At 40.7% G+C, this 20,573-nt stretch overlaps 1 protein-coding gene across 3 annotated transcripts in view; it reads right to left on the bottom strand.

Moving 5' to 3' along the window:
- Positions 1-20,573, bottom strand: part of micu1 (mitochondrial calcium uptake 1) — an 83,094-nt gene that overhangs the window by 59,431 nt on the left and 3,090 nt on the right. For 2 of the 3 annotated variants that reach the window (XM_067972442.1, XM_067972440.1), the window contains exons 2-3: positions 15,007-15,092; positions 2,798-2,959 (exon numbers count right to left, since the gene is read on the bottom strand). In XM_067972442.1, the coding sequence (XP_067828543.1) occupies positions 2,798-2,958 (161 nt within the window). In that variant the 5' untranslated portion in view covers position 2,959; positions 15,007-15,092. The remainder of the gene's footprint in view (positions 1-2,797; positions 2,960-15,006; positions 15,093-20,573) is intronic. The other variant, XM_067972441.1, reaches the window with a different exon arrangement.

Raw genomic sequence — 20,573 nt, forward strand, 5'->3', positions numbered from 1 at the left:
TGATGTTACATACAATGTCATCAAGTTGCTTCAAAAGCAATCAGCATCTGCATCTGCCACACTACAGCGATCAAATCCGAGACAGCAGAAATAATAATGAAGCTACACTCAATGGACAACAGTTCAAAACCCAATTCCCTCATTTATCTAAATCCATTTCAAAACATGTATGTCACCATCTCAGATATTAATCATCTTCATAAAGGAAGAAAGATTAAATTACTTTTCAGCAGGTCCTCTATAGCTTTCAACACAAACACAGCTTCTATTGAGCCTGGGGGTACAGTGGATTATGATACAGGTCTTGTGTCTCTGGGTTCATGTCAAGCGCAGACAAGTGAGATGAAAGTCTGCTTTCTGCTAACTGACGGTCCTACAAGAAAGGCGTTGGGCTATCTCAATCCATTGCAAAGAAAGACACAACACAAGCTTATTTTTTCAGACCAACTATCAGCATCCTTAGCTAGAAAGGCATGAGAGGTCAGTGTTGCTTGATGAACTCAACCAGTTGTTGAAAAGGTTTGAGAATTACTGAATTAAATGCTTTCATTTATTGTCAAAGAGGACTGGTTGCACAAGTGAGCCAACTGCAAAACTGGGTTTAAAAACTATGATTTTGCTCCAGAGTTTACAGATTTGCTCCAACATTCGGTGTGCCTACTCCAGCTCGATATATGCAGTTGCAGTTGAAGCTTAGTGCAGTGAAAAACTCAACTTCACTAACGGACATAACGAACTGGAGAAAATGACCAAAACCATAATCCAACTTCCTGTGAGAATTTAAGTATGAAAACACAAGCGCACTAACTGCAAACACTAAACTATAAACACTTCCTGTTTATAGAGTCGGGAAAGAGTTACAAGTGATTAGGTATAACGTAAGTACATATATTCTGTAAAGTTATTGTAGGGTTTAACTTTCAATCTTATTCTAGTTTCTCTTTAAAGCCTCTAACCTGTCTCAAATGGCCATGCATGTCAGGTGCACATCTTGGGGAGAAAATGAAATCAGAACACTTCATGGAAATTCTTCCAGTTGACGTTCCTGGAGATTGCAGAACCATTTCAGACCGCAACCTTCCAGAAATTGTGAGCACCAAACATAAATTGAGGTGCATCAAATAACTCAGCTGATATTCCAAAAAAGAAACACATGGCTGAAGTTAAGGATGGAAAATTGCAGCACTCACTTGTGGGTCTCTTGTGATGTGACTCATACACACATCTATAAAAAGCTTGTTGAACTCCGGCATTCACTGAAAACTTGTGCCTATAAAATCCTAAATCATATTCTTTTTATTCAACGGGATACTGGTTGAAGCATTTTCTACTGGCCAAGTATTTAAAATATAACATTCGAGCATTCTGTCAAAACCACATTAAGGATGAATCCACAAAGAAACAAAATCACAAATCAAAAATTACAAAAACTAAAAAAAAGACAAAACCAAAGGTGTCATGTTTTTAAGTAGGCTGCACTATATTGAGCTTGGGCTTCCAAAGTGGAGTTCAAAGTGGAGTTCCAGGGCACCTGCAAGTTCATTAGATTTGTGTCTGTTTGGGGCCAGACATACTACACCCAAGCAAAGCAGTGTTGGAGTGCTGCATTGCCAGAGGTGCGGTCTTTTGCAGGAGACATTGAGCCGAGACCCTATCTAGCTGTTTAGGTGAACGTATAAGATCCAGTGTCACCATGTCTTGGCCAACAGTCCTCCATCAAAGACCACCACCAGAAGCAGATGAATTGATCATTCAGCTCATTTGTTGTTTGTGGGACTTACTCTGCATAAATTGGTTACCGCATTTACCTACGTAACTATAGTGACTGCACTTCAAAAGTAATCTATTGATTGTAAAGCGCTTTGCGACATCCTTAAAGGAGGTTTCTAGTAGTAATTGGTTCTTGAGCCAAGTGCACTACCACACACAATAATCACTGCTGTGACACCCCAGCTTTCCAGCTACATAGATGCACCAAGTAGTGTGACCATTAGATGTGTTCGTGCTGCTCCACAGGGCTGGCTAAATATCTCACCCACTTAAAAGCCTCTTGTTAAATTGATTTCAATGAGAATAAAACAGGACTTTTAAAAGTATTGATTGATGAGAATCTGTGAAACAAAAGTGTGATCTTAACACATTTTGGATTTATTGGCAACCACAGGGAGTAAAACCTAGGATAATGACTGCCTTTGCTCTTTTCCTTCTCCCACTAGCTCAATAATCATAAACTTCAACAATTACAAAACAAAAAATTTCAAGCACGAACACTTACTTCTTTAGTACAAGGTAATGGATTGTTGTAAAACAATCATGGAATCCATAAAGAAATGAGATTGAAACAACAATAGTTACAACCAAATTAAAGCAACTATTTTTGTTACCCATCATAGAATTAACATTTTGTCAACCTTCAGCAGTTCTATTTTTCTTACCATGACGACAGCTAATAAGAATCAATGCCCTCCCAATCATTATTGGAGGGGGAGGAGCAGGCAGAACATTTTAAGCCGAAAAATTCCCAGTTCTGTTCCCTTCTGCAACTGCTGGGTGATGTGAACCAGGGTGACTTGCTCTCAGCCCTCAGTTGATTCCACACTGTATCTGGCCACCAGGAGATTTGAGCGATTGGTGCAAGTTGACACTGCAATACCCCCCATCCCTCTAACATCCACATACATTTGTCCTTCTCCCAAAGACTCAGGTAAGGTTGGGAATTCACAATATGAAAAATTACATTCCTACTACTCTGTGCCCTCCTGACCTAATAAGCATAAATAACGTAGATGTCCCCTACCTTTTCCATAGTAAGCCTGTTGTCGCCGAAACAGCTGTTACTCCAACAAATGCCGCCATCATTAATTTGCGCCGATGCTTGTTTGGGGCTGCTACCCTGTAGTATTGTCTGGAGAAGTTACCAAGAACTGCCATTGCAGGCAGCACTTTGAAGCGAAACATCCTGTAAGTGGAACCAAAGGAATGACATTAACAGCCAACACTCTACAGTTGCCTTCCACGGGGCTGCCTGCCTCATGGTTTCTAATATCAGCTTGGCTGAGTTGGTAGCATTCTTGCCTCTGAATCAGAAGGTTATGGGTTCAAACCCTATTACAGAATTTGAGCACATAACGTAGACTGAGGTTTCAGTACAGTTCTGAGGGAGTGCTGCATTGTTGGAGGTACCATCTTTCAAATGAGACACTAACCAGTGGCCCCATGTGTCTATTCAGGCGGATGCAAGAGATCCCATTACACTATTTGAGGAGTAATAAGAAATTTGCCCAGTATCCTGGTCAACATTCCTATCTCAATCAACACCAACAGAAATACATTAATTGGTCATTCATTGCATTTGAGAGACCTTGCTGTGTACAGATTGGCTTCAACATCTGCCTCACAACAGTAACTGAACTTCAAAAACTATTTAATTGATTGCAAAGTGCTTTGGGGCATCATAATAAATGCAAATTCTCTCTTTCTATTGCTACTTTTCTTATGCTGAGCAGGTAACAACCATCTGCTTTTTCTTTTCTGTACAGGAAGTTGTAGGGATTTACTTACAGAATACTGGTAAACACAGCTCATGATAAATCAGATAATACACCACTTTATAGGGACAAAGGTTTATTCCATATAATGCACAATGTATTATCCTGATGTTAAGGTGGAGCTGTGCCCCTTTAAGGGCACTAATTGTTGTTAAGTAAACAGTTCAGGTCAGAGTTTAATTGTTTGGTGAGGGAACTGTGAAAGTTGAAAATGTTTGTACGTTTCGGGTTCCAGGTCAGAAACACACAGCATTAAGCAACTGGCTTTCTGGCCCTTTTTAAACAAAACACTTTCCGATGCAAAATAAAGTCAAATGGCTGGAGAGTGATAAATACAGGCTAGATATACCATATATATTAGTGAGCAAATCTCCCATCACGCTGCTTATGGTTTTGGAGACCATGATATTTTATAATGTTTGAAGCCTTACACTATGTAACACACAATTTTATAATGTAATGTGATGCATTTGAGGTTGGGAAACTTCAGGCATATTTATACCATGCAGGGGTACCCATTAAAGGTTATGGATCAAGAAAGAGACCTTACAGCGATAGTTGATAAATCATTAAAAATGCACAAGTAGTGTGAGGTGTCTACAGGGATAGAAACAGCACAAGCGAGATGTAGCATTTTTATATACACCCAATACCACTGATTGATAAGTACACACATATTCAAATGCCATTGAATAGTGTGCAAAGATTATCGGCACTGAATTTTTAAATCTGCTACAAAGATGGAACTTCTCAGGGTACGTTGGGAAGCGCACTAACACATCAAATGGTTCACAAGTCCAAATTGCAAGAGCATCTGATTTTTTCAATGGTGATCTAACCACATCATGAATAGCAAAATATCCAAACTTTTTGACTTTGTGGGCTGCACACATGCATACCACAGGGCCCCCCAGGTAGCATATAAAGTTTAAATCCATGTTCTCATTAATTTGCACACACCTCAAGCTCTGGATGCAAATCTTGGTGTCTTGCTTTAAGATTTCTCCATCTATGAGTCAACAGCACAAAGAACAACTTTTTCCAAAGCTCCAGACCCACAAAATTCAAAGAGTGAACCAGTGAATAAGAAATACAGGTGTAAATAGAACTCAATTGCCTGAGCTTCATAAACCAGATTCCCAGGGCTCATGAGGCAATCGGCCATCATTCAGATATCTCTGATGCAGAACACTACATTGATATTATTGTAGATTTGAGCCTTAATTAAATGCATTTCTGGCTGAAGTACAAGCCTTAGAAGCAGTGCAGCATCAATCTCAGGCTTCTGTATTTCCTCCACCTTGGTATTTTATTTTTTTCCCCTGCCTTCCTTGGAACATAGACTTTTCAATAACCAAATAATTAATTTGCAGGACCTTCTACCAACTTGGCACAGAATTAGTGGCTAGGATCGATGCAAGTTGTGCCACTGGCCAACATACCTCCTCTTTTCTCTCAGTGTGAGAATTTATCTCATCACTTGACTGTCATCCCCCACCTCCCTGCATGGTCCCACTGAGACTCAGAATTCCCTGTAGATTAACAATTCCTCCGCATGTGAAGTCTGGCAAAACCGTAAACTTGTTCTTTAAGTGTTTTCTTACATCCAGCATACTGAAGAAACCTTCCCATGTGAGAAACTGCACAGAAGAATCCATGTCTTACTACGGCGCATCGGTGCACAATATAATGCCAAGGTGCCAATAATGTTTAAAATTATTTTTTAAGGTCGTATACCAATATGGCAACGATGGGGCTCTGACCTCTAATGGCTGAGTAAGTCAACTTCCATTACAAATACATGCAATTCTAGTATTTTGGTAGTCACTTTCCATAATTCCATTTGGTTTTATGTGAATCCGTAAATTTTGATTAATACTGGTACCCCGGATTTTATTTTGTTTTATACATTTTTGCTTTAGAAATGCACCTGTTCCCATGCTTCTCCAGAGTCCTGCAAACAGCCGCAGGCTTTACCGTGGGGTGGAATGGACAATCTGGGCAGCTTTAGGGCAAGGGAATCTGGCAGCACATTTATTCCAAACCACTGGCAACTGTTCGGAGGTGAGTTGCACAAGTAATGAAATGGTCAAAGCTGCAGGTTTGCAGTTTTCATGGAAAAATGGTTAGGATCTTGGAATACAATATCCAGAACACTGGAAAAAAAAAATCCAAAAATCTCATGTAATCAAAACAGAATTCGATTTATTCAGCTACCATAAACTGGCTGGTTTCAAAATATTCAATGGAACCTGAAAAGGAGAGGGTGGAAGGAAGAAGAAAAAAAAGTTTGTAATCAGTCTGCAGAAAGTGTGATCCTCGGTCGCTCTTCCATTTTATTGCTAAATTCCTGCTCATGCCTTGTTTAAACAAAACATTAATTTTCCATACGTATATGCAGTTTCCATTTTCACACTACCCTGGTCAATTGCAAATTGCTCTCCAAATGGACAAAGCAATCAAACCTTTGCACTAAAATGCAGTGAAAATCGCTATTAAAACAATGTTTCATTTTAAATTGGCCTGTCAAATGTTTTCTGAGGAAGAATGCAGGAAAGTCCAGTGAAACACTGTCAATGTTATTTCACACTTACTGTCAGAATTAGTGGCTAGGAAACGGAAACGACAAAAGCAAGAAACCGTTGTATTTACCGAGACAAGTCAAGTCATTTTACGGGCCGAGAGTGAGTTACAAAAACACAAGGGCCAGCATCCTGACGGTACATTCACCGTACAAGGTTACAATGCTCTTCTAGCCACCATCATCTCTAGCAGGCATTGCAACAAGAAGCACTATTAATATTGAACACAGTAAATTCAACATTTATTGTGGGATGTGAGTCCTTCAAATCTAAGCTAATTCACCCACAACAATTTGGTAAAAGATCTTGGATTTGTACCAGGAGTCCCTCTCCAGCGGAATCACCATTTGGGGTTTGAAACTACAAAAGACAGCCTATGGCTGATATCGTTGAGCATTCAATTAGAGGAAGAACTGGCAAGAGTGAGCAAAAAAGATGCCGATCAGGAAGCAGCAACTTTAATACGTATTAACTAAAAGCAAGAAGCAGAATCTGGCCAGAACTTCACCTCCAATCCCCCATCCTGGTTAACTTTCTCCAGTCCCGAAAGCATCGACTCCTTGCTGAGGTGGAGGCTCACTGCAAGCTACCAAAGCGGCCATTGTTCATATGCAACAGTGAATGTCAGCGGGCGTGGGTCAGCCACGCCACAGGTGGCATTCCCAGCCAAACCCGAGCTGCTCCTCACCCAGCCTTCACACACAGGCACTGCCACAGCTGGATGGCCAATTTTCTCCTCTCTAATCTGGGGGTTCTGAGACCCCTTGTAATACGTACTCTCACACCAGCCCTGGCTGGGATCAAAGAATTCAGTACTGACCAGGGATCGGTTGTCGAAGGCTTTCAACTGGTATTCAAGTCTGAAAAGAATGCCAATCGACAGGGATGTTGTGAGAGCTGCTCATTGATGGGCTTTGAATTACTGCAGCTGCAATTTTTAGCACTATCCTAATCATGTGGCCGTAAGATGTTAAATGCAAGTTTCAGAAGGTTTTTTTTTTAAAAAAGAACATCTTTCATGAGGTACATTATTAGTGAACATAGCTGAATATACGGGGCCACCCACAGTGAAAAATGTAAATAAAAACCCGAAATTGAGACTTAATGATCCAAACAAAATCCATGTCAGAAAACACAGCAGGCCCCAAATTAAAAATTTAAGCTGAATATAGCATTTTATTTAGAGGAATTTATCTACTCACTACATCGGATTTGCAAAGATTAATTAAACACTATTTGTGCACACAGGGTTCGACAGGGTAGATGCAGGGAGGATGTTTCCCCTGGCTGGTGAGTCTAGAACCAGGGGGCAGAGTCTCAGAATAAGGGGTCGGCCATTTACGACTGAGATGAGGAGGAATTTCTTCACTCAGAGGGTGGCGAATCTTTGGAATTCTCTACCTCAGAGGGCTGTGGAGGCTCAGTCATTGAGTACATTCAAAACAGAGATCGATAGATTTCCAGATATTGAAGGCTTCAAGGGATATGGGGATGGTGCAGGACAATGGTGCTGAGGTAGAAGATCAACCATGATCTTGAATGGCGGAGCAGGCTCGAGGGGCCGGATGACCTACTCCTGCACCTATTTCTTACGTTCTTTTCCTAAAAAAAAAGCTTTAAACGTTGCATTTACAGTACATGCCCTCCTTTTATTTTAAAAAAGAATTTTTAACATGTAATAATTAAGACAAGGCTGATATGTTTATTAAAATAATGCAAATTCAAAAATTCAGTGTATTCTATTATGCTAATTCCACTTCACTAAAATCTGCAGAAAAGGTGACCACAGCGTATTAGCATTGCAAAGAGTTAACTGCAATGTAGCATTTTGCCTGTAATTCTCAACAGACTTGAGTTCCCAACCTCAGTCATGTTGTCTGAGAGAGCTCCAAAAACAGATCACAATCTCCATAGAGGAAGCGAACCAAAGAGGAGGCAAATTTTACATACAAAATCCAAGGACACCCCCACCTCTAAATGATCCTAAGGGGCAGGGCCGTTGGAAGGTACAGCTCCAAGTCCTCGATTACTGGAGGAAGGGGGTGGGGAAGTTGCATATATAAGGAAAGACCTAGAAAGTTCTAGGAACAGAAAGAGGCAAAAGGCTATATGCTCTGTGTTGCTGGCCTTGGCCATAGTTGTCGATTATTAAACGCTCTGGAGTTTGTTGTTGCCCAGTGCTGTACATGGGTTTTCACACCGTTTTAAACACTGACAAAGAACATTCTATCGTGAAAGGCTCCTGGTCATAATTAACTAAATCTAGTGTAAGTAATTTCGAGGTTAAAATCTCGAAGTAACGGTGTTAAAATATCCTCAACTTGTTTCCCTGCTTACTAAACTATACCTAATCCATATAAAAGTTGATTGTATATATACACACATGGACAAAGCATTTTTTGAACGTAGTTATTGTACAACATTCTGTTGGTTGTCAATAATATCACCTCAGTTTTGTCATTGCAAAGCTACACCTGCACTTCATGGTATGCAACAGAGTGGCCCATGAAAAGAAAAAAGTGTGTACTTCCCTGACTTAAGTATAGACATTTCGCGTTAAACCCAATGCACATGTGCAATTACGCTTCACTGGAGTCCACATTCATTAACTGAAAAACTGTACTGAAAACAGAGGTGCATTTGTCCTCTAATGCAAGAAATATATTAGCACAGTGCCAATAAGAGTAAAAATAAAACTAAAGTGGAATTTGTGAATGGGTGTACTGTTGCTCAATTTAAAGAGGAGAATATATACATGGAAAAAGCATTTTTTTTTTGAATGGAGGCATTGCACAACCTTCTACTGGTTGTCAATAAGATTACCTCAGTGTTGGGATTGCAATGCTACACTGTGATATTGTGGAATTCTTAGTTTAACAATATTTAATCACAAAAAGGACCTGAGCCTGGGGCAACATTTGTGCAGTTTCTTTGAATTCCACAATATTACCTTCTAATTGTGCCAAACCACCAATCACCCCCGCCCCACCTGACTAACTGGTATTACATGCTGCTCATAACCACAATGCGGGAACAGAGCAGAACTATGTGGCAAGTGGCGTTTACACATGCAAACAGTGAACATGCTTCCCAAAGAGCAGACCACAGCTACCAAGAGTGATTAGATAATTTTGTCCTCTGATTATGCAACATTTTATAAATCAAAATAACTGCTCAGTGATGATAATGCTATCCACTGTGGTCAACGGGCTGACCTGCTAGATAATAAGTTACATGAAATTTTACACAAAAAAGTGCATTTCAATTGATAATCAAGTAACATTGCTGCAGGAATTCCTCAGGGCAGTGTCCCAGGCCCAAACATCTTCAGCTGCTTCATCAATGACCTTCCCTCCATAAGGTCAGAAATGGGGATGTTCGCTGATGATTGCGCAGTGTTCAGTTCCATTCGCAACCCCTCAGATAACGAAGCAGTCCGTGCCCGCATGCAGCAAGACCTGGATAACATCCAGGCTTGGGCTGATAAGTGGCAAGTAACAATTGCGCCAGACTTGGAGGAAGCACTGAGGGGAGCAAGGGCACAGAATGTACTCGGTGGGGGACTTTAATATCCATCTCCAAGAGTGGCTTGGTAGCACCACTACTGACCGAGCTGGCCGAGTCCTGAAGGACATAGCTGCCAGACTGGGCCTGCGGCAGGTGGTGAGCGAACCAACACGAGGGGAAAAAAAAACTTACTTGACCTTGTCCTCACCAATCTACCTGTAGCAAATGCATCTGTCCATGACAGTATCGGTAGGAGTGACCACCCCACAGTCCTCGTGGAGACGAAGTCCCGTCTTCGCAGTGAGGATACCATCCAACATGTTGTGTGGCACTACCACCGTGCTAAATGGGATAGATTCAGAACAGATCCAGCAGCTCAAAACTGGGCATCCATGAGGTGCTGTGGGCCATTAGCAGCAGAATTGTATTCCAGCACAATCTGTAACCTAGTGGCCCGGCATATTCCTCACTCTACCATTACCAACAAGCCAAGGGATCAACCCTGGTTCAATGAGGAGTGTAGATGAGCATGCCAGGAGCAGCACCAGGCGTACCTAAAAACGAGGTGCCAACCTGGTGAAGCTACAACTCAGGACTACATGCATGCTAAACAGAAGAAGCAACATGCTAGACAGAGCTAAGCAATTCCACAACTAACGGATCAGATCAAAGCTCTGCAGTCCTGCCACATCCAGTCGTGAATGGTGGTGGACAATTAAACAACTAACGGGAGGAGAAGGCTCTGTAAACATCCCCATCCTCAATGATGGCGGAGTCCAGCACGTGAGTGCAAAAGACAAGGCTGAAGCATTTGCAACCATCTTCAGCCAGACGTGCCGAGTGGATAATCCATCTCGGCCTCCTCCCGATATCCCCACCATCACAGAAGCCAGTCTTCAGCCAATTCGATTCACTCCATGTGATATCAAGAAACGGCTGAGTGCACTGGATACAGCTAAGGCTATGGGCCCTGACAACATCCCAGCTGTAGTGCTTAAGACTTGTGCTCCAGAACTAGCTGCGCCTCTAGCCAAACTGTTCCAATACAGCGACAACACTGGCATCTACCAGACGATGTGGAAAATTGCCCAGGTATGTTCTGTCTACAAAAAGCAGATCAAATCCAATCCGGCCAATTACCACCCCATCAGTCTACTCTCAATCATCAGCAAAGTGATGGAAGGTGTCGTCGACAGTGCTCTCAAGTGGCACTTACTCACCAATAACCTGCTCAGTTTGAGTTCTGCCAGGACCACTCGGCTCCAGACATCATTACAGCCTTGGTCCAAACATGGACAAGAGAGCTGAATTCTAGAGGTGAGGTGAGAGTGACTGCCCTTGACATCATTTGACTGAGTGTGGCACCAAGGAGCCCAAGTAAAATTGAAGTCAATGGGAATCAGGAGGCAAACTCTCCAGTGGCTGGAGTCATACCTAGCACAAAGGAAAATGGTAGTGGTTGTTGGAGGCCAATCATCTCAGCCCCAGAACATTGCTGCAGGAGTTCCTCAGGGCAGTGTCCTAGGCCCAACCATCTTCAGCACTGACCTTCCCTCCATCATAAGGTCAGAAATGGGGATGTTCACTGATGATTGCACAGTGTTCAGTTCCATTCGCAACCCTTCAAATAATGAAGCAGTCCGAGCCTGCATGCAGCAAGACCTGGACAACATCCAAGCTTGGGCTCATAAGTGGCAAGTAACATTCGTGCCAGACAATTGTCAGGCAGTGACCATCTCCAACAAGAGAGAGTCTAACCACCTCCCCTTGACATTCAACGGCATTACCATCGCCGAATCCCCCACCAACATCATCATGGGGGGTCACCATTAACCAGAAACTTAATTGGATCAGCCACATAAATACTGTGGCTATAGGAGCAGGTCAGAGGCTGGGTATTCTGTGGCAAGTGACTCATCTCCTGACTCCCCAAAGCCTTTCCACCATCTACAAGGCACAAGTCAGGAGTCTGATGGAATACTCTCCACTTGCCTGGATGAGTGCAGCTCCAACAACACTCAAGAAGCTCGACACCATCCAGACAAAGCAGCCCACTTGATTGGCACCCCATCCACCACCCTAAACATTCACTCCCTTCACCACCGGCGCACTGTGGCTGAGGCCACAGGATGCCCTGCAGCAACTCGCCAAGGCTTCATTGACAGCACCTCCCAAACCTGCGACGTCTACCACCTAGAAGGACAAGGGCAGCAGGCACCTGCACGTCCCCCTCCAAGTTGCACATCATCCCGACTCGGAAATATATCGCTGTTCCTTCATCGTCGCTGGGTCAAAATCCTGGAAGTCCCTACCTAACAGCACTGTGGGAGAACCTTCACCACACGGACTGCAGCGGTGGCTCACCACCACCTTCTCAAGGGCAATTAGGGATGGGCAATAAATGCTGGCCTTGCCAGCGACGCCCACATCCCATGAACAAATTTTAAAAATGTTAAAAGTCACATTGTGATCCACTCCTTCTCTAATCTTTTATTAAGAGAGAGTTGGGAATAATTACTTTGAAGGGGAGAAAATTGCATGGCTATGGGGAAAGAACAGGGGAGTGGGACTGACTGGATAGCTCTTTCAAAGAGCTGGCACAGGCACGATGGGCCGAATGTGCTTCTGTGCTGTAAGATTCTCTGATTCCAAGAGCTGTTTGAATTATCTCAGTGTATTCATTACAGCATCGACCGTGGAGCTAAACTATAACAGCACTTGTAATAAGACCCATTGCAACACTGTATGAGTTCAATGTACAGAAATGAAAAGCCACTGTGGGAGTTTACTGCAAGTATATAGCACATTAGCGCTCAGCAGGTTTCCAGTGACCAACTTCTGTGCATAAACATCAGCATGAAATAAAACTGCCCAACATCACTGAACACTGCACATCTGTCACCACAATTGGGAGCATGTACAAAATTATCAATAATTTCAATAAACCTAGAATCATTGAAGGAAGAGAACAAACTCGATGTGACAGCTGTCAAAGCTGCTTAACTACCTAAATATTTCAGCAGCATGATATAATGTACAGTATTGTAGTTGGAAGCAAGCAGTAAGGCTTGGTGTTACCCCAGGGAATTCAGGTGATATTATGAGCCACAGAAGCAAAACGAATAGTTTATGACCCCAAGATTTAATGGCACTTGCTGCTCGTAGTTTTTATAAACACATATACTGAGGCTTTTTTAAAATTGAAAAACCAAGGTAAAAAGGGCAAAAGGTCCATAGTCCAGGTCACTGAAATTGAAGAGACAAAAAGAGTGTAAGAGTGAGCTGTTGCTAAGTGTAGGTTTTAAAATTGCAGGAGGAAGAATCAGGGAGGTAGGAAGTTGTAGCTTTTATCACATCAGAAAGAATTATTTGGAAGTAGATGACTATGTAACGAGTCCCTATTCCAACTTAGTTAAATGCACAGGCACCAAAGGAGTTTAGAAGGAACAAGAGGAAAGTTCATAGGATCACTGATGCTGGTAATATTAATAAAAGTGAGAGACACATGAAAGATTGCAATAGAGTGGCAGAGAAAGAGAGATTGGAGGCTAGAGGTGAGAGAGGAGTTGAGTTATTATAAGATGAGCTTTTGTCTTGTATACTGTCCAGGAGCGAGAATGTTACTAAGGGCCTCTCCTGGCAAGAAAGCAGCATCTGAGTATTAATAGATGGATTTAAGCTTTCGAGAGTTAAGAGTTCGAGGTTAGAAATGGAATTAAATTTCTACGAATCAGGAAATTAAATTTCTTGGAAGCAACTTTAGCAACGGAGATGTGGGAGTTCCAATTGAGGTCAGAGCAGATAGCGAGACCAAGAATCTTGATAGAAGAACGAAGAAAAGGATAGCGGTAACAAAGGCAAGTGGTGAAACTAGTTGATTAAATTCACAAGAGCCAAGAAGTAATTGTATCTTTCAGGAATTGAAAGAAACTAATTTTTTTTTAAACTGCCCTACAGAAGGATACAAAAGAACATACCAAGGTTACAGAATAAGGCACAAAGAATTGTACAAGTTAAGGTCTGAGACATGCGATCATCATATCATTGTAGTGTGAGAGGGAATTATTCTGCACTAAAAACCTGCTGTACGTTCTCCATCTCAGTTCCCATCTGTGAAGGAACAACCTCAAGCTACCTTCACATATCTATTAGCCAAAATTTATTGACCAGCATTTTGCAGAAGTTTGGGTGCAGGTTGCTTGCCATCCCCTCAGCCGGTCCACAGGTATACAACGCTCTGTACATTACAATTGAATCCTGATTAACATTTAATTTGTTTTTCAAAAAAAAGTGTTAGGCTTCAATTAAGATTTGCATAAACCACATATTAAAAAGCCTGTTTGAAAAAAAAATCAATCTATCACAACAATGTTCATTTAACAAGCCAACCTAAAACAAAAACATGTTTTACACTATAGTGACTGGACTCCTAAAATACGGCATTGTATCTGAGTAACACTTGCCAGGGAACTGATGATTTTGGGGGCACTGAATATTGAAATAACTATTATAGCTGGATGAGCAATTCCGCATGAAAGGAGGAAAGTGAGTGTTGGAAAATAAATGCACTTCTATATAGGTTTTAGCAGTAAACAATAACAAAGTATCTTAACCCAAGTATCATGGGTAAGCCAAGTTAATATGAGGTAATGTCAGGTAGCCTAACAGACTTTTGCTAACAAAGCCACGAGGAAACGTGTGTTTGAGCAAACCAGCCAAAACAGGAAGGTAAGGTTAACAAAATAGCAGAAGGGTAATAGAAAATTCTGGCCAAAGAGTGAACTCATTCCACAACCTCGAGAAAGTAGAGAGAAGAATGGGGCGTATGCAGCAGCTATGGTCCGACGCCTACATACTGAGTACCAGAGTCGGCTGAAAAAGTTAAAACCAAGTATGATTATATAAAGAGGAAGTAGATTAGTTATCTGTCACTTCAGGAGAACAGGACCCAGCTTCTGAATCAGTTGAGGTGCCCCGAGCCATGAATATGTACTTACTTAAGGCGTGCAACAGAATAGGTATCATAGTATTAATATCCAGCTATGAATGTAATGCTTAGTTAAGTTCAGATGGACTTTGGACTAAAAGTCACACACCAAACTAATGTATCTTGTGAGTTACTTGAATCAATTGACCTGCTATCTGGCACATTCAACAGAGATCAAAGGAATGGCCAGTCCCAAAATTTGAAAAATATCATCTTGTACTATATCTCCTATACCCTCTCAATCACTCCTTTTGCCAAAAAAGCTTGCCACTTCACTCCTGAATTTGTCCACAATACCTGTCTCCACAGGATGGCACAATGGAATTCTATTCTTGCACTGGCATAAGTTGATTGAAAATATAGTAAAATGTATGGCACATACCTCAGGCACTACCTTATGCTTCCCAATGGATGTCAAGCCTCTGGTTGCACTTGGAAAGACGATGCCACCTTTCAGATCACAATCTGCTAACAGAAAATGGACTGAATTTTAGCAAAAACAGAAAACCCTAGAAATACAGAGTGAGCCAACATCTCTAAAGAGAAAAAGCAAGTCAACATTTTGGGCAAGACTCTTGGAACTTTTAACAGTTTGTTCATGGCATAACAAAATTATGAAAAAGACTGGGCTGATCACACTAACTGTTAGAAACATGGATTGAATGTGGTTTGTGCATTCCCATCAAGTATTGGGGAGTGGAGAATAAAACATGCATAAAATGCTGTGGGGCACTTTCCAGCTTGTAACGGGCTGGTCCAAAGACCAAACGTCACCATGAGTATTTGGTATAATTTTAAATCTCTGCTAAGCAATCCTGCAATTTATTACCAAATTTGTAATTTCAAGATGGCTATCAAACATTAGCAATATTCACTGTGAACCTTAATAGTGATGTTGACGGGTTATTCAACTACAAAAGGAATATCATGGCCAAGCCCGATTGTGTTCTCACAGGATATCCACACACTTAAACTTTTAGCAGGAGGTCACTGGATAGTGAGGAGCGAGAACCCAGGCCAACTTCTCCCTCGCTAACCCAAAAGGTTCCTTCGGCCAACTGTTGTACCACTATTGCTGCCCCAGCTAAGCTCAGCTAACTCAAGAGTGAGTGCGGAACAAACCCAGGACCCTCCTGATCTTGATGTCTCAGCTACTCATTGGATAAACTTGTTGAGTCACCAAAGAAGCCCTGGGTCTTTTAATGTTTAGTTTCTATGAACATGCTCAGATTCTGCATTAGGTCCACTATAATTTTTATACGTTTTACGATGTTAAAAGGCACTATATAAATGCAAGTTGTTGTTATACTTGATACCCCACTTTTGCATGGTTTTGTATACACTTCCTCCATCCCCATTTCCTAAAGTAATTTACACCTTTTCTGCTCCACAGTATATATAAACTAAAATATATGATCCATAAGTCATGGTTTAAATGCAATTTTTGATAGCATACAAACCTAGGAATACAAATTGAGCAACTGCACGTGAAGACATATCTTTTTGACCAGCATAATGTCCCAAGTGTCTTTACAGCATTGGGATAGTGACACTGGATCTTACAGTAATTTATTTGTATCCACTATGGATGGTCCCTTGCTATAAAACCTTTTCTCCCTTCCATTGTAGTTTCTGACAGCTAATAACAATTCTTAGCATGTAGAATATAGCAATTATTGAATTCCCAACACAGGGAGTAAACAAAGCCAGATGTGGGGCAGATATAAACTGCCAAATCCAAATAGGCCTTTTAACACAATCATAACAAGATAAATTCTGAATTCTGACAGTCATACGTATTAAAATTTTATAGAAGAATGAGTGAAACAGTCAAAAAAGTATTTTCATCCCCCAAGATTAGGGTTTAACCTCAGTTCAGACATAATCAAAAAGGGAAGGGAGACACCCAGTGTAATAATTGCTGCTGTAAATAAAACACTTAGGACTTTCACAATGGCTTGAAAATAAAAAGCACGTCACTCAGTGATTTTAAGTATCATAATATATACAGCACAAGAGGTGGCCTTTCGGCCCATCATGCTTATGCTAGCTCTTTGAAAGAGCTAATTAGTCCCATTCTCCTGCTCTTTTCCCATAGCTCTGTACTGGAAAATACAAACTAATTTTTAGTTAATCTCTGCATGCCTTGGTTCTACTACAGTTAAGACTGAAGCATGGTCTCCCAACTCCTGATGCAGCTCTGACAGCTTGTCTTTAATCTCACGCTTCACATTCCCCAGCAACAAACTGCATTTATATAGCACCTTTAACGCAGTAAAGCTCAGATCAGGACTTACAATCTGGACCACCACTATGAACACACGGAATTAGTGATAGGGAAGAAAGTGGGCAAACTACAGGACTGGGTATTTTAAACGAAAATGTTTTTAAGGAGTGTGGCTCATCCAGATCATGAATCGACTGCTCAAACATGAAGTCAAGGGCAACGTCATCAGCCTAGTTAGTTGTAGGATAATTGCAACGCAGGATTTAGGTGCACAGTTAACTGTCACAATTCTGGTCTCCTCAACATTACTAAATATTTTTCAGATAATTAAGTTTTCTCTTATTTCTAGAGGGGGAAAATTTGGTGAATCTTAACAGGGAATATTCTAGGTTATTAGCACTTTTGTCAGGGCAGAAGCATTTTTTCTGCAAATTACCAACCAGTGAAAAGAAGAATTACAAGGCATCTCTCCCATAGATCAAGAACATGTTGTAGCAGATGGTATAATTAAAGATAACTGTAGTTATCTCTCCATTAAAATACAACTCCAAGAAGTGTCAGTGTTTAGTGTGCCGAATGGTTTTGATTGCTCTTTTTTTTAAAACTACAATCTTTGACCATTTTCATGGCTTTTAAAGTACTGGGGTGATACAATGTTACTCCTATATTATGCAACACAGAGAACATAAAGGCCAAGCTAAAATCATTTCAGTGCTTGGGATTTTATTGCTATCAACTTTCCTTTGCAGGTGAGGTCCTTGGACACCCAAAGTCTGACATTTATGGACAACAGATGTTAGTTGCCAATTACCTATTTTTGTTGAAAAGTAAGCATCTTTGTCATCATTGAGGAGAGTTAGCAATAATTTAGAACCAGTTTAGTTACTTAAAAGCAACCGAGCAGACCACGGAATGTCATCATCTTTGCAACTGTTTTTTTTGGTATGTGCACTGTTTCAAATACAGTTGCTGAGAAGACTGCAGCAATTCACTGTCTGCTTTCATCATATGCTGATCAGGTAGTTTATTAATATTCAAGAAATGGTATCCTAAGCCAAGGGCAGAACAGAAACATCTTTTTTTTGCTCTTGATTGCCTCATTGAGGTTTACAAACATTAAGTTGCACCTTCATCCCCACTTTTCTAAATTTAGCAAATTCCAAGAAAATTTATGTAAGGGGACTTGTATTACATCAAGGCATACAGGAAAATTGATCTTTTCAAGTTACAAATTTTTATTTTAATGCAGGAATGGAGAAGAATATCTGTTTTCCATTCAATCAGCTTAATAGAAAGGGTCGAACACAGTTGATTATTTGGGGAAATAAGTGTGCAATGCTTCACACGAGCTTGTACCTTAGGTGTCCCACTTTTTGGAAAATGAACAATAACAGGTTTTCTATTAAAAGATCATTTTTAATCAACGCAATTGTTTCCTCACAGCCTTATCGTCGTCCCACATGCTGTTAGTTTCAAAACCGCACCCATAATGTCTAAGAGTAATACCCCTTTCCATTGCTAAGAAGTAATCTTACTTTGTAAATCTATATATCCAATTTGTCTTTGTGCCCTAATGCAGTAAGTTGTATTTTCTCAAATTTATAAATACCAGACATTGCATTGTCTCCATTACTAGGACTTCCAGAAACTTCCTCACCTTGTTTGTCAATGGAGTTGTCAAATTACTGCCCTGATGCAATTTGACGAGCCCCATTTAACCAGAAAATCTGAAGTAAAAACATAAGGTGCTGGCAACACATAGTAAATCCATCAGATTATGTGAAGAGTTTTGACAGATTAATTTTTCAGGTGCGAATCCGTCAGAATGAGTGAATGATAAACCAGTCTTTTCTCTTTACAGATACCATCAGAACTACTATGCTTTTCCAGGATGTTCGGTTTTAATTCTCTAAATGGCAGACCTGCGAGATCACCGGCTCATCAATATGCCACACATCTATCGCCCGTTATCACAGACAGATGAAGTCAAAAGTCAAGTTGGGATTTTTGATCTTACACAGCATTCTCCACCCCCCCACCTACCCGCCCCCAGCCAGGAGACAGATAAGTTGCTCCATATAATGGTTCTGCTTCACAGCCGCGCAGGTGCTCCTGTCATTTTAAATATTGCTTTGTATGTAACATTTGTCATTTCAAGTACAGGAAGAGCATTCAGATATGTGATAGTTTGCTACCAGAAACATTGAGCAGGCATGATTGATCCTGGGGAAAAGATGTGGCAGATCAAAGACCTCAGTTTCAGATCATACTATATAGAATTCTAGCATTAAAATTGGGGTATTGCTATATGTTGTTTAAAACTGTAAAGGGCAGATTGTTTCTGAAACCAGTTTGTCTACTTTCTGTCTTCCTTAATTCGAATACTGGACTTCTGAAACTTTGATTAAAAGTATTGGTAAAAAATTACACATTCTATCACGGTCATGTAGTGAAATCTGTTGTGTTTGCTCTTTCTTCTGCTTAAATATTACTCAATAATAAAGCTGACTTGTACTTTATTGCCTGTGAAATATGGTTTGTCAGAATGTGATTTATCCATTGTTGGGAAAGATCTGGAATTACTATTTCCAGCAGCATAAGGGATTTATTGTTCACTGCAGGCACTCCACCTTCCAGGTTACTTTGCACATCCTCCATTACAGCAGTGACTACACTTCAAAAGTACTTAATTGGCTGTAAAGCGCTTTGAGTTGTGAAAGACTTGCAATCATATTCTTATAAGATCATGTTTCATTTCATTTCATAGGAACCAAAGGCTTGCTCACCAGTTGAAGCAATTCTCTATGCTAGGCATGAGAAACAGTATCTAGAGAGTGTCCGAATCATAACATTGTATTAACCCACACCAGATGGAAATATGGAAATAGATCTACAGAATGCACAATAATTTAAACAAGACTAATTTAACAAAGTTTTAATAAGTTTAGCAGCAACTCAGTTTTTTTTAAAAATTTAAATGATTTGGGCAGATGATCAAAAGGAATTGGAAGATTAACTTTTCACTTCAAACATTTTCCTCCTGGGACATTCAGTAAGGTGGGGGATGCCTGTGTTTGTTTTCTGAGCATGTTTAACAACATTCCACAGCTTCCTATGTACATCAACAACAAGTAAGTTCACAAGATAAATATTGATACATCTATATTTTTGACCGCCTGAATCTAGCGTTGGACATCTGAAAATGCTTGAGGTTATAATCCTCTTTTGGCCTTGGAAGGACACAAATGAGAGGGGACCTTCCAGTGGCACATAATTTACTAAAGAGAACAGGAGACTGGGTCCCCAATTTCAGCTTCTAATTGTCTCTTGAATGATTCCAGGATCTTAGCCTTCACTACCCTGCCTTGAAGTGTGAAGAAATGCTTCCTGACAAAAGTCCAGAATTGGCTTTCACCAGTTTATACCAACATTCCATTGTCCTGCAGTCATGGTTTAGCAAAACAGTGCTCCAAATTTACCTTTTCTATTCTACTTAATATCTTATATATTTCTCATATTCCCTCTCAGTTGCCTCCTTTCAAGGCAAAAAGGAGGACCATTATATATCTGGGATTTCACAAACAACTGCATCAGATTTTCAGAAGTCCAATGTTAGATTCTGACAAGCAAAGAGTAAAAATGAATTGGTGCAGAAACAATCTAGCCAATGCAACTTTTAAATATCTCATAATACAGTAGTTACTAAATAAGCTAGTGACCCC

The sequence above is a fragment of the Heptranchias perlo genome, chromosome 36 (assembly GCF_035084215.1).
Source record: "Heptranchias perlo isolate sHepPer1 chromosome 36, sHepPer1.hap1, whole genome shotgun sequence".
NCBI lineage: Eukaryota > Metazoa > Chordata > Chondrichthyes > Hexanchiformes > Hexanchidae > Heptranchias > Heptranchias perlo.